At 48.0% G+C, this 15,186-nt stretch overlaps 1 protein-coding gene across 1 annotated transcript in view; it reads right to left on the bottom strand.

Annotated features, from left to right (window-relative positions):
* SCD5 (stearoyl-CoA desaturase 5) overlaps positions 1-5,660 on the bottom strand; it is a 182,027-nt gene extending 176,367 nt beyond the window's left edge. The window contains exon 1 of the mRNA XM_066385854.1: positions 5,143-5,660. Within this exon, the coding sequence (XP_066241951.1) occupies positions 5,143-5,374 (232 nt within the window). The 5' untranslated portion in view covers positions 5,375-5,660. The remainder of the gene's footprint in view (positions 1-5,142) is intronic.
* Between the last annotated feature and the right edge of the window lie 9,526 nt (positions 5,661-15,186).

Raw genomic sequence — 15,186 nt, forward strand, 5'->3', positions numbered from 1 at the left:
AATCAGGCCATGGCTGCAGGAGAAGAAGAGACAGAGAGAGGAAGGGGAGGAGGAGCAGTAGAGAAGCAGATGGTCACTTCTCCTGTGTGCCCTGACTGGGAATCAAACCCAGGACTTCCACACACCAGGCTGATGCTCTACCATTGAGCAAACCAGCCAGAGCTATATGCCTTAGTTCTTAAAACAACTTTCAGCTTGGTGTTATCGTCCCCATTTCTCAGACAAGAATCCTGGGGCTGACATATTGGAAAGGGACATGTGTAAAGTTGAGCTAAGTGGCAATGCCAGGATTCCAGCTCTGGTCTCTCCTGTGCTGCACTGTTTCTCATGTCATAACCACAGTGCAGTCTGCAGTGACCTTGACCAGCTTTAGAGAAAACTGAGCTAACAATGATAACCTCAACCTAAATTTATACACACTGGGATTGTCAAGCCAGCAAAAGCACACTTTACTCTGTAGGTTTTACTGCACTCCAGCCTTAGGTAAGGCTTTTACTTCTTGGCTATTTATTAAAAATGCAAAAATTGCAACAATGGGCTGGTAATTAAAGATTTAAAAGAAAGATTCATTTACATTTTTCAGTTTTTTAGTAGTTTGAGAATTAAAGATTTTTTCTAAAGAGGAATCATAGAGATAAGGAGTGGGAGGGGGGAGTTCAAAACAGAGACCCTAAAAGATTTAGAGAAATGATTTGTCCTTGTTTCTACTATAACTGTCCCTAAAGGAAAACACTAAAGACCAGGTGAGTTGTCAGTTGAACAAAATAATTCTTATCTACAAAATAGTGGGTTTTTGGAGGAAAATAGAAGGAAAGAGAAGGGAACGGGGGAGGGAGGAAAAACAGGAGAGATTGTATTCATTTCTTTTTGGGGACTATGAGAAAGAACCCTTGTTTCCAAAGCCAATGCAGTCTTTTCCATGCAAGGGAGGCAATGAAATCAAGTACTGTGGCAGCTCTGTAGAACGTATTGTGCTGCAAGAGGACCTTTTTCCCTTCTACTAAAGAAAAACAGCCAGTATTAGGACCAATAACAGTAATGGCAACTTACAGTTACTGTGCACCACCAAGGGTCAGGCACTGTGTTAAGTGATCTACACATATTATCTAATTTAATTCTGACAACTTTATGAACAAGTAGTGTGAATATACCCATTACATGTGAGAAGGCTGAAGTTTAGAGACTCCACGGCCATGCAGATGCTACGTAAGGGAGCAGGGATTCACATTCAGATCTCTCTCTCTCAAGCCTTGCTCACCTGGAAAAACCGGGAGGCAAGACAGACGTCCATGGCCACACATTCTTGGGCTCCTCAACAACCTTAGGGACTTGATGCAGAAAGCAGCACAACCCAACAGATATTGGGACCATCCCAAATGGTGGCTACAGGTTACCTGATGGCAGACAGAAGACAGCTCCTCTTTGGGCAACTCTCAGAACCTGCCAGAATCTGACTGATGGACCAGCACTTTCTAAATTTCAGCCTCTCCTGACCCTCCCTGCCACCAGACTGGTTTGTTAATCCCTGCACCTCTCAGCTTCTTCCCCAAAGGCTGAATCCCACTCAGAATGGTCCAGCTGTTCCAGCAGCTAGGATGCCAGAGAATCCTGTATCGGCTCAACAACAGTTACGTTTATGCCAGGCAGGATGGAAGAAGGGAGCAAATCACCGCTTTGCATGCCTGGTACTGCCACTGAGGTTGTCTCATAAAGGGAAAAAACTTATGATGTCACCATGATATACTGCCTTTACCCCTGACCAAGATGCGGATAACATTTTGAGAGAAAGCAGAAAAGTCCCTGACATTTCTGGAAACCAACTACCAGAAGGCCTGGGAAGGAATCCCAGGAATTCTATTTTGATACCATGACTACTGCTCCTTGACCCTGGCCTTTGGCTCAGTGGTAGAGTGTTGACCTGGCATTTGGAAGTCCCAGGTTCAATTCCCAGTCAGGGCACACAGGAGAAGCAACCATCTACTTCTTCCCCCACCCCCTTCTCTCTCTCTTCGCCTCCCACAGCCGGTGGTTCAATTGGTTTGAGCATGGCCCCGGCCACTGAGTATAGCTTGGTTGGAGCACATCAGCCTCAAGCATTAAAAATAGCTCCATACTTGAGCATTGGCCCCAGATGGGGTTGCCAGGTGGATCTTGATGGTTGCGCATGCAGGAATCTGCCTCACTATCTCCCCTTCTCTCACCTAAAAAAAAAAATACTGTTCTTACTCCTCTGTTCTACTCATCTTGGGATTCAGGCCATGGACTAGCTGCCCCTCGGGCCAAAATCCTCAAAGCAGGCACTTTCATGAGCTCAAGCCTTCAGGTGAAGATTATTCCTGCAGTTGGAGTTTGCATTCTGTCCTTGAAACTCATAAACTCATCCCTCAGGACCTGTAGGCACCAAGTACATTCCATTCTAAGCCTACCCACTCAGAACACTGCAAGATAAGGCAAACAACTTGCTCTAGCCCCAAGGACAGTCATCAAAAGGTTGGGGAAGGGGAACACAGACAGTGGAGGAGGTTGGACTGAACAACTTGATGGATCTTTCATAGTAGACATTTTTCCACCATGCAAATTACTCTCCGTGCATTGCACACCTAACCCACCCTCTGCTAGGTGAACCGCATGGATGCCTCTTGTTTCCAGGGCAACCTTACCTGGGGGGTGGAGCAGCAAGCAATGGATGGGCTAAGCTTATTTCCTTGACAACTTAGGTCCCTGAAGTGGATGAACAGCACACTGGTGCATGAACTCAGCCTAAAGCTAGCTAGAGCCAGTGCGGGAGGGGGTGAGGAGGGAATCCAGTGGGGGAAATTTGTGAGTCAAGGCACCAGAGCTCTCACTGAAAATAACCCTGAGTCAACGGTGCCCCTAGCCTTCAGCTGCCCTAAATACCCTAGCCGCAGCACAAAGATCTAAGCTGGTCTCTCCCTCATCTCTTCTCTCACATGCTATCCATCAGACAAGGTTCAGTTGTTTGTAATGATTCTAAGTCACAATTTTGAAACCTGAAACTACAACATTGACCATTGCCTGCTTTTTCTTTCTTCTTTCTTTCTCTCTCTCTCTTTTTTTTTTTTCCTTTTTAAGGAATGCGTGAAGCACAGGTAGGGAGAGAACCAAGATTAAGAGAACGGAGCTGACGAAAGTAGCTAAAGCAGAAGAAGAGTACACAGGGAGGTACAAGGATGGGGTTTGGCAACATCACCCACAAAGAGAAAACCAGATTCCTTTACTGTGTTGACTTTGCCCAGAAAGTTTGGGGCCAAGGGAGGTGTCCTCTGGCTAAGGTCTTTCAGAACAAAGATTCTGTCTTCACCACCGAGAGCAGCCTGGATAGGGCAGAGGTGACTTAGCAAGCCTAGAGAAGGCCCTGTCCTTGTGGCTCCTGTTGGGGTGCCAGAGTAATGGGGTTCAGTGGCTGTAAGGAGCCGAGCCGTGGACCCTGCAGAGCCCCAGACATGTAAGGTAATATCTTAAGTGCTCAATTCTGAGCTCTCTCTGACAGCAGCCCTCAGGCTAAGCCCCAGTCTCCTGGAGGTAGGGGGGCTCTAACGCCCTCCAGTACTGCCCCTGGAGGGGGAGTGAGGGGGCTCCATGGAAGCTTGGCGGCAATAAAGGCTTTGGCTGGCAGGGTAGAAGTGTGTTCATGAATTAATGGCTAGACATCTCACAGTTTAGTCATTTGGAGATAAGAAGAAAGATCGACCAAAATTAAACAGGGCAAAACAAACAGCAGGGTGAAAAGGACAGAGAATTGAAGGGGAGACCGGAGCAGGGGGTTACCCAAAGCTTTTAGCAGACTTTAAAAGGCTTCAGGATTCTCTAGGACTCCTGCCCCCTCACCATTTTTCAACTCTGCATCCCTCCCTCAGCCACACACCCCCTAAGAAGCACCCACGGTCTATAGTGGTTTGCTCCCAAGAGCAGGGACTGCAGGATTTCAAGGAAAGGCTTGGAACCCGAGAGCCCCATCCATTATCAACCTCAGCATTTGAAGTTGGCACTATGTCAAATAAGAAGCTTGGCAGAAAGAGGTCTTCTTATTTCTTTCCTCCTCTTCCCCTCTGGAAATAAAAGTAGGTTGTATTTCTCTTGCCCCCGTTCCTTGGTGATCTCAGGAACGATCTGAAAAAGCTTTTTGGAGTACCTGGTCAGTTTCAGTCCAGGATATCAATGCCTGCGCCTTTTGTCCCGGCTACTGCCTCTATGGTGACGGAGGCCAAAACCAGTTTCTGGGACTAGGGGTTCTTCCAGGTGATTCACAAGTCAACGATTAAAGTCACATAGAGCAGGCGATGAGCCCCTGGGGTCCTGGGGAGTGGGAGGAGTTGGGGGGATCCATTCCTGGGCTCCCTCCCCTGCGGCAGAGGTCGGGGTGCTATGAAGGTGGGTGGCAGAAGAGCTACAGGTGCGGCAGGAGCCAGGAGGGGTACAGGGCCTGGAGGGGGCTCTGCACGGCCACAATCGGAGCTTAGTGCTGTGGACACAGCGCTCTCAACTTGAGCTCGTTGGGCTCGCCAAGAAACTTCTGGGACCAGAGAAGCGCAACTGGGCATAGAAGATCACAGTTGTGGGCTGATAATTTGGGCTTTGAAGGGGCTAGGAACGGTACTGGTTTCTACCATCTCGTGCGCGAAATCAGAGTGTTCCTGGGCCTGATCTCTCCACCCCCCTCCACTTCCTTTCTTGTCCTTAACCCGGCCCCAAGCGCCGTGTCCCGTGGAGGACACTGAGAAGCTAAAAAGCAGCAGATAGGAGAGCCCCTGGGACCCGCACCGGCGACACAATCGGCCCGCCCGTCTTCCCCCGCTCACAGCCGGGTTCGGCAGGTGCCCAGCGTCCCCCCAGGTGCGTCTCTCTGCGCACAACAGTGGCGCCGCAGGACTCCAGCTCTCCATCGGGGAGCAGACAAATGGCCTTACTCGGGCGGACAGCCGGGGAGGCAGAAGTTGAAAATACCTGGATGGAAATACCTGCCTATCCCAAAGGGAGGGCAACTGCAGGCCAAGGGGACCGGGACGCCTGGGGGAAAGCGAGAGGAGGGGTCCGCACCGCTGGCAGCCGACCCACGACTCCGCGCGCTCCAGCGCGGCCTCGCCACGGTGCCCGGGGCGGAGGGGGCGTCGCGGGACTTACCCCAGAGCAGTGTGAGCGGCTTGGCTTTGGGGATGAGCACCAGGGAATACACAGCCGCCAAGTGGAGCAGGCTCATCAGGACGACGTTCCTCCAAACGATGTTCTGCCGCTGCTCGCGTGCGCCCGGCCTCTCCTGGCCGCCGCCGCCCTCCGAGCCCTCGACCCTTGCACGGCTTTCCTCCGCGGTTTTGGAGAAGGGGACCTGCCCCCGGTCGGCGGCCCGGCCTGGCATGGCTGGGGAGAGGTGGGCGCCGGCGGCAGCGGCGGCAGCGGGCGGGCAGAGCTCTGCCGGCGCCGATCTCCCCGGTGGGGGCGGGGGCTTCTGCCTTTTAGAGGGGATCTCCACACCTCCCGTCCCGCCTCCCCGTTCCTTCTCTGGTTCCTTCTCCCCAGGCGTTCAGTGTGGCCTAAGGATGCAAACCTGGGAGCCCGGCGTCTGCTGCGGGCGTATCACCCATGCCGCTGCCGGGGCTGAACTCAGTTGCGAGGAAGAGGGGCGAGCGCGAGGGGCGGGCGGGGCGCGGGGGAGCAGGGGAGGACCGAGCGCCGGGAGAGCGGCGGGGGAGGCGTGCTCCGAAGGAAGAAAGACCTGCATAGCTACAGCCAATCACGATCGCCCGTGGGGCTCTTAAAGAGAAAGACGCCCCTGGACCCCGCGGCCCTGGCTCTCCAGGGCCGGCCGGGGAGCCCGCTGGGCGGGCGATTGGCAGCCTGGGCCCAAGATTGGGTGGGATACGACTCCCGGGACTGGGGGCTGGGCTGCGGCTCACAGCGTTCAGTTGTTGTTGTGTGTTTCTCCAGTTCCAAAAATACCTTTATGTTTTGAAAAGGCTTTTTTTGCCTTTTTTTTCTTCCTTTAACTTTTGAAGCCTCAGGCCACCCGTATTGAAGAATGTATAAAATACGGGCTCGGACTCTCAACACAAGTTAAAGCCAGATCCGAGATGAGAAGCAGAAGTCCCTCTGCCAGTTGGGCCTGTGGAGTGACGGAGTGCAGCTGCAGCCAGACATACAGTAGGTGCTTGATTAGTACCTATGATACACCAATGATTAGATGATACAAAAATGACTGTCGGTTAGTAGCCGACAGTGCCCTGCCCACCGTGTGGCTTGTCAGCTGCACAGCTGTTTATGGCCAATTTTTGGCTAACTGCTATGCTGTCTCCTTGTAGCCCTCAGTTTATGGTACAATACCCTAAAGTCAGCACCACTGAGAATAGGGCTTTTAAAAAAAAATCACCCAGAACGTCCCAAGGAAAATTAACCTGTGAAAAAATCGTGTCTGCTCATTCCTCTCCTCCTAACGCAAATAATTCGGAGCTGTCCAGAAGGAACCCTAATAGCGCAGAAATGCAAACATGCACTGGACATGTCCCAGCAGGTGTGGCTGCACCTGCAGGCAGGTAGCAGAAGGAAAGGGGCTCAGGACTGGAAGCCAGAGACTCTGAGCTCCAGTTCTACCCCAGCATGACCCAACTTGACTTTCTATGTCCTTCCAGGGGAAACAGAACTAATCTTTATCCTTCCTTCCAGCTTTCCAGTTGTGAGCTTAAAGGAGTGTCTTTGTGTTGACAAATAAAGCTGACCTTTTGTATTTCCCATTGCTAGGAACCCTTTCCAGGATGCCAGGAGAGGAGAAATGACAAAGAACTGACTGCTTGAAAGGGCCATTCTTGAGATCTTTTTCTTTTTAAAGATTTTATTTATTAATTTTAGAGAGAGAGAGAGAGGAAGGAGGGAGGAGGAGTGGGAAGCATCAAACTCATAGTTGGGTCCTATGTGTCCTGATTTCAGACGTTTCAGGTTGAGGACTTACCTTCTGTGCCACCACGGGTTGGGATGAAATCGTATTGTTAATAGGCCCCAACAGGTCCAATTAGCAAGGTAAAGTAACGTCTAATTTAAAACTGAAGCAAGGTAGGTGTGGCTGTGGCATTGTGGCCACTTAGTTGTGGTGGTGCTTCAGATGGATCTAAAATTATAGCATGAAAGGAAGTTTGCCTGGGGACCAGATAAATGTCGGTGCTGTATAATGACTGAGACAGTAAAAGAACATGAAACTAGAGGGTAACGTTTCATCAGCCAGCCAGCCGGGGCTTTATAATGAACCAGTTTCTTCTCAGGCTCCCTCTGCTCCCTCCTTCCACCAGACCCTCATAGTTCCTACGGCTCTCTAGTTCAGACTGTTCTTTTTTCTGGAGTGGATTAGTCACTCGACCAAAAGTCTCTCTGTCACTCACCCCACATCACTAACCATTCAGTCATTTGTTTGGAATGTATGGGGCACCTGTCATGTGCCAGGTCAGGTGGACACTGGGGACACAGGATGAATAGGTGTGGTCCCTGCTCTCGTGGAGTTCTCCATCTCGGAGGGAAGACAGATCAAACAAATGTAATTTCTTGGCTATGACCTTGGAAGGGCAGGAAGGTCCAGTTTTTTTTTTATCAGAAAAAAAAAGTCTTGCCTGACCAGGCGGTGGCGCAGGGGGTAGAGCGTTGGACTGGGATGCAGAGGACCCAGGTTCGAGACCCCGAGGTCGCCAGCTTGAGCACGGGCTCATCTGGTTTAAGCAAAGCTCACCAGCTTGAGTCCAAGGTCTCTGGCTCGAGCAAGGGGTTATTCGGTCTGCTGAAGGCCCACGGTCAAGGCACATATGAGAAAGCAATCAATGAACAACTAAGGTGTCGCAACGAAAAACTAATGATTGATGCTTTTCATCTCTCTCCATTCCTGTCTGTCCCTACCTATCCCTCTCTCTGACTTTCTCTGTCTCTGTAAAAAAAAAAAAAAAAAAAAGTCTTATTAGGAGTCAAGAATACATACAAAGCGTCCAGGGGAGGCAGCAAAATAGTTCTTTACCTGGACCCTGGGTACTTGTTAGATAAGCTACTGCATCTTGACTCTATCTTGAATAAATATTTTTCTCTCTTCCCTCTAATGGGTTACCCCTGGTTGAGCCAGTTATTTCAGCTGGTTGGACAAGCGTTGGAGACAGGTATGTTTGTATGTGGATGGGGTGAAGGTAAGTGCTCTTTAGGTCTCAGATTCTTCCTACAAAAGGATGACTGGAAGAAAATGGTCCTTCCAGATCTTGAATCGGAGCGAAACCGCTACAGATATAAGGTACTGTACACTTTTGCTAATAATAACTATTCCCTTAAGCATATGATGCGTCAGGTCTACTGTCTTTTTTTCTATATGAGGTCTTTGCCAAAAACCTTAGTATATTTTCTTAGCTTCTGGTCAAGACCCTAGAAGTGGATCTCACCCTTCAATAGGGGCAAATGGGACAGTCATTCTTATCTTGTCAAATAAATAATTAACAAAACTGTGATAACAGCCCTAATAGTGGTATTTTCGAGATTAAGTGGAGGCACAAAGAAGGGAGTAGTTAATTCACACCAGGGCTGAGGGAGGAGAGGTGATATATGAGTAACAATTTTTTTTAAACTTGATTAAATTTTTTAATTGTGGTAAAATACACAACATAAAACTTACCATCTTAACCTTTTTTTTTTATTTTATTGATTGATTTTAGAGTGACAGAAGGAGGGAGAGAGAAGCATTCATTTGTTGTTCCACTTAGTTATATATTCATTGGTCACTTCCTGTGTGTGCCATGACCCAGGATCAAACCTGCAACCTTGGTGTTCTAGGACGACGCTCTAACCCACTTAGCTAACCGACCAGGGCCCCAATCTTAACCATTTTAAGTGTTCAGTTCAGTAGTGTCAAATACACACACACACACACACACACATTTCAGTAGTGTGTATACACACACACATTCAGTAGTGTGTATACACACACACACACACATTTTAGAGAGAGAGGTAGACAGGAAGGGAGAGAAATAAAAACCATCAATTCTTTGTTGCAGCATCTTAGTTGTTCATTGATTGCTTTCTCATATGTGCCTTGACTAGGAGGGCTACAGCTGAGCAAGTGAGCCCTTGCTCAAGCCAGTGACCTCTTGCTCAAGCCAACAACCTTGGGCTCAAGCCAGTGACCTTAGGCTTCATGCCAGCAACCATAGGGTCATATCTAGGATCCCACACTCAAGCCAGTGACCCAGTGCTGAAGCTGGTGAGCCTGCACTATGCCAGCGACCTCAGGGTTTTGAACCTGTGTCCTCAGCATCCCAAGCCAACACTCTATCCACTGCGCCACCACCTGGTCAGGCAGTAGTGTCAAATATATTTACATTGTTGTGGAACTTTTCAACTTGCAAAACTGAAACTCTACATCAAACAATTTAGGTATCCTTTCCCCTACACTCAGGCAACAACCGTAGAGTTTGACTACTTATTCTAGAGACCTTATAAGTGAAATCATATAGTTTTGTCTTTTGTGTGACTTGCATATTTCCCTTAGCACAGTGTCTTAAGAGTTCTTCTTGGCCCTGGCCGGTTGGCTCAGCGGTAGAGCATCGGCCTAGCGTGCGGAGGACCCGGGTTCGATTCCCGGCCAGGGCACACAGGAGAAGCGCCCATTTGCTTCTCCACCCCTCCGCCGCGCCTTCCTCTCTGTCTCTCTCTTCCCCTCCCGCAGCCAAGGCTCCATTGGAGCAAAGATGGCCCGGCGCTGGGGATGGCTCTGTGGCCTCTGCCTCAGGCGCTAGAGTGGCTCTGGTCGCAACATAGCGACGCCCAGGATGGGCAGAGCATCGCCCCTGGTGGGCAGAGCATCGCCCCTGGTGGGCGTGCCGGGTGGATCCCGGTCGGGCGCATGCGGGAGTCTGTCTGACTGTCTCTCCCTGTTTCCAGCTTCAGAAAAATGCAAAAAAAAAAAAAAAAAAAAAAAGAGTTCTTCTTTGTTGTAGCATATGTCAGAATTTCCTTCCTTTTCAAGGTCAAATAATATTGTATTGTATGTGTATATACCACAGTTTGCTTATCTCTTCATCTGACAATGAACACTTGGGTTGCTACCACCACCTTTTAGCTATCATGAGTAATGCTGCTGTGGACATAGGTGTACAACTATCTCTTCGAGACCCTGTTTTCAATTCTTTTGGATATATATGCAGAAGTGGTATTGCTGGAGTTTATGGTAATTCTATTTTAAATTTTTTTTGAACTTCCATACTGTTGTCCATAGCAGCTGCACCATTTACATTCCCACCAATAGTGCACAAGGGTTCCAACTTCTCCACATCCTCGCTACCACTTGGGTTTTTTTTAGATTATAGCCATCTAATGGAATGAGATATCTCATCATGGTTTTTATTTGCATTTCCCTAATGATTAGTGATGTTGAATATTTTTTCATATGCCTGGTGGCCATTTGTATATCATCTTTGGGAAAATGTCTGTTCTAGTCCTTTGCCCATTTTTAAATATTTGTTTTGTTGTTGTTGAGTTACAGTCCTTTATATATTCTGGATATTAATCCCTTATTTGATAAATGATTTGCAAATATTTTCTCCACTTCCTTAGGTGGCCTTTTCAAGGTTGATTATGTCTTGATACATAGCTTTTAATTTTTTTTTTTTAAGCAAGAGGAGGGAAGATAGAGAGACAGACTCCCACATGCACCTCAAGCAGGATCCACCCAGAAAATTTCGTCTCAGGGCTGATCCTCAAATCAACCACGCTATCCTCAGTGCCTGAGGCCAATGCTCAGACCAGCCGAGCTGTCCTCAGCGCCCAGGGCCATGCTCAAACCAGTCAAGCCACTGGCTGTGAGAGGAGAGGAGAGAGAGAGAAGAGGGAGAAAGAGGGGAGGAGAAGCACGTGGTCACTTCACATGTGTGCCCTGACCCGGGATCAAACTTGGGACGTCCACATTCCGGGCGATGCTCTAGCCACTAAGCCAACCAGGCCAGGGCCATAGCTTTTAATTTTGATGTAATCCAGTTTGCCTGTTTTTACTTTTGTTACCTTTGTTTTTGGTGTCTTATCCAAGAAATTATTGCCAAATCCAATGTCGTGAAACTTTTCCCTTATCTTCTAACAGTTACGTTTTACAGTATCAGCAATTATGTTTAGATCTTTGATCCATTTTGAATTAGTGTTTGTATACGGTGTAAGGTAAGGGTCGAACTTCATTCCTTTGTGTGCAGATATGTAGTTCTCCAAACACCATTTGTTGGTAAAATTTTCCTTTTCTCACTGAATGGTCTTGGCTTTCCTGTTGAAGAGCATTTGACCATATTCTTGTGTGGGCTTATTTCTGGACTCCATTCTTCTATATATCTATCTACCTTTATGCAAGTCTCATACTGTGTGTGTACTGTAGCTTTATAGTAAGTTTTGAAATCAAGACATATGAGTCCTCCAATTTTTTTTTTTTTTGTCTTTTTCAAGACTGTTTTGGCCATTCGGCCCGAGATTCTCTTTTTTTTTTTTTTTTTTTTTTTTCATTTTTCTGAAGCTGGAAACAGGGAGAGACAGTCAGACAGACTCCTGCATGCGCCCGACCGGGATCCACCCGGCACGCCCACCAGGGGCGACGCTCTGCCCACCAGGGGGCGATGCTCTGCCCATCCTGGGCGTCGCCATGTTGCGACCAGAGCCACTCTAGCGCCTGGGGCAGAGGCCACAGAGCCATCCCCAGCGCCCGGGCCATCTTTGCTCCAATGGAGCCTTGGCTGCGGGAGGGGGAAGAGAGAGACAGAGAGGAAGGCGCGGCGGAGGGGTGGAGAAGCAAATGGGCGCTTCTCCTGTGTGCCCTGGCCGGGAATCGAACCCGGGTCCTCCGTCGGCCCGAGATTCTATAAGAATTTTAGGGTGGATTTTTTTTCTATTTCTGCAAAAAATGCCTCTGGGATTTTTAATAGGGATTGCATTAAATCTGGAGATTACTTTGGTTAGTATTAACATCTTACCCATATTATGTCTCCAATTCATGCACATGGGATGTTTTTCCATTTATTTGTGTCTTCTTTTTAATTTCTCTCAGCAACACTATGTAGTTTTCAGGGGACAAGTCTTTTGCCTCCTTGGTGAGGATTGGTCTGAGATATACTAAGGAGAAACCACGATAGGTAGACTGCCCGGATTCGGAACAGAAGATAGAAAGTGTCTGATGGCGATACCACCTGCAGAAGCTGTGTGTGCGAGCTGCATGGTGAGGCGTGTGGTTTGGCATGGGCAGACTGTCCTGGAGGAGGCGGCAGCAAACAAGGCCCTGCAAGAGTGACTTGACAGAGACTCCTGGCTGGATAACTGTGTCAGGAAAGACTCAGAGATGGGAGTGAGCCTGTCAAAATATCTAGCTAAAGTTGTAGTCCTTCAAAGGGTGAATACTAAGATTGTAAAAAATTGTGTCAAAATATTTGTGGAGAAAATACAAGCTCTAGGGAGAAAGCAGAAAGAAATCTATCCTTGAACTCAGAGATTTACAAGGATTCTTATATTTTGGTTTTCTTTCTTTCTTTTTTTTTGTATTTTTCTGAAGCTGGAAACGGGGAGAGACAGTCAGACAGACTCCCGCATGCGCCCGACCGGGATCCACCCGGCACACCTACCAGGGGCGACGCTCTGCCCAACAGGGGGCGATGCTCTGCCGCAACCAGAGCCACTGTAGCACCTGGGGCAGAGGCCAAGGAGCCATCCCCAGCGCCCGGGCCATCTTTGCTCCAATGGAGCCTTGGCTGTGGGAGGGGAAGAGAGAGACAGAGAGGAAGGGGGGAGGGGTGGAGAAGCAAATGGGTGCTTCTCCTGTGTGCCCTGGCCGGGAATCGAACCCGGGTCCCCCGCACGCCAGGCCTATGCTCTACCGCTGAGCCAACTGGCCAGGGCCTTTTTTCTTTATTTTTTTAAAGATTTTATTTTTTTACTCCAGAGAGGTGAGAGAGAGAGAGAAGGAGGAGGAGCAGGAATCATCAACAACCATATGTGCCTTGACCAGTGACTTCAGCATTATCCACTGTGCCACCACAGGTCAGGCATATCTTGGTTTTCTTCAGGAAATTTAACTTTTGGCTACAGGAGCTCGTGTTGTGAAATGACCCAGGTTTGGCCTCCAAAAACCTGGGTTTGAATATGACCCCACCACTCTGATTTAGCAAGTCTCTGTGATTTGGAGACAATAACAGCCTCTAAGATCTTCAGTTTCATCCTATGTAAACTAAGAATTAAGAGATCTGTGCTGGGAATTCCTTTCTGTACAATTTACCTAATTAAGTTCAGTTTTTCATGTGCGAAATGATACTACCTACTTCAGAGCTTAGCACAGTATTTGGTACATAGTACCTGTTGAACAATGTGGGTATTTTATTGTTTTGTAAATCATCCTGTATAGATGGACTCAGCAGTTATGAAACCTGCTTTGCCGGGAAGTCAGGGTACATCTGGAGGCCCCAGACTAGAAAAAGAAGCCCAACAGGGTGGGCTGGAGGGATTCAGACCTTGAAAGAATGAATTCTAGCAGCACCAGGGAACTGGAGATAAAAAAATCACCTGCTCTGCTTCATGAGGGGCCACTCCTTTGGCAAAGGAAAGATGTGCTCTGTGGCTCTTAGGTCTTTAAGGAGGGAAGGCGGGTAGGTTGACTCTAGGATAATGTGCAGAAATAATTTCAAATGTAAACAATCTTTGTGCTCCTAGGGTGAGCAAACCACTCACAGGCTTTAGAATGATCACAGGGGAGCAGATACTTGGGAAGTGAACCTCTAAGATTACGGAAGATAGGTTTTGAGATACAGCAGTGCCATGGCTTACTAGGAAATTAGTTTCCTCAGCTTCCTCCAGTCATAGGATGGTTGGCTTCCTCTTTTCTGTACTAAGAGGATTGGAAATATCTCCCATTGAAATTTTATAGCAGTGGGTGATGAGTGTGACATGTTCCCCTAAAATGAATGCTATTATTGCTTTGGATGCGAAGAAAGTGAGAGGTTTCCTTTTAACAAACCCCCAGCCTTATTGCCTAATAACCTTCTCGCATTTCCCGACCACTCTAAACAGAGCGCTGCGGGTTGGCAGCAGCAGAAGGCGTGGGAGAGAGCCTGACCTGCAGGCCCTTATTTCCTAATTCGTAGATAAGAGGGGCTACTTAATGAAAAGCCAACAGAGGCACTGATACCAACTTAATCCTGTCTCTTCTGTCAGTGATGTGCTGCCCTTTGCAAGGTTCCAAGTTATCTTCAGTTTGAGTCCATTTTTTTTCATGCACTATCTATTTACTGAGCCTCCTCCAGAAGCCAGCACGAGCTCAGCGCCATGCAGAGTGTATGACTGTGCTCATGGGACTCCCGGGGCAGCAGGGCAGGCAGGCCGTACTCGGATCATCACGACAAGAAGTATATATCACAAACACCAGCAAATACTACGGAGGAATCACTAAACATCCTTTATAAGACCCAGTCATGGCATGTGAACATTTGGTAATTAATACCTACACCACATCCCCCTTTTTGATCAATATCTGTCTGGAACAACGGCCACCAACCAAACTCCCCCCACTCTCTCCCTACTCCCAATTCCCAGCTCTCTGAAATAAAGGAACAATCCTATTATTGTGACAAAAGAAAGAGAGTATTGACAAGCTTTTCAGCCACATCTCTTTTAGCTCTCCACCACACCAAGAAACTCCCACCCAGCTTCTTTTATGATAGTTATTTTGGTTTCCCAGGGCAGATAAACAAAGGTAGAGCACCTGATTTATTTCTCAGCATTAGCTGTTGTTACAGTTTCAGTGACCTCTTTCTCTTCCTGCTGTGTCAATTACCACAGGCTGCTCTTAAAAGGCAAAGGCCCCTGTTGCTCTGTAGTGAGAGGGGCAGTTGTAAATAGAGTTCAGGAATGTCAACAGGGTGACCTAGATTTGCAGCACCAGAGGAGAAACAAATCCCTTTGAGAACCCTACATAATCAAATGGAGCCTATCCTTCATGTGGGGAATAGGTGTATAGAAAGGTTAATTTCACGAAAATATGTATCATTACCTATCATTACACAGAGGGGACCCACTACTTAAGGACCTCAAGGCAGGCCAAGTAAATGTATTGGTCCAGAGACCTCAAACAACAGACTGTTTCTCTGATGCCTGCCTACTCATTTTCAATCAAGGAAGTGCTGCCTTGATTTTCCTCCAGATTAG

The sequence above is a fragment of the Saccopteryx leptura genome, chromosome 5, assembly GCF_036850995.1.
Source record: "Saccopteryx leptura isolate mSacLep1 chromosome 5, mSacLep1_pri_phased_curated, whole genome shotgun sequence".
Lineage (NCBI taxonomy): Eukaryota > Metazoa > Chordata > Mammalia > Chiroptera > Emballonuridae > Saccopteryx > Saccopteryx leptura.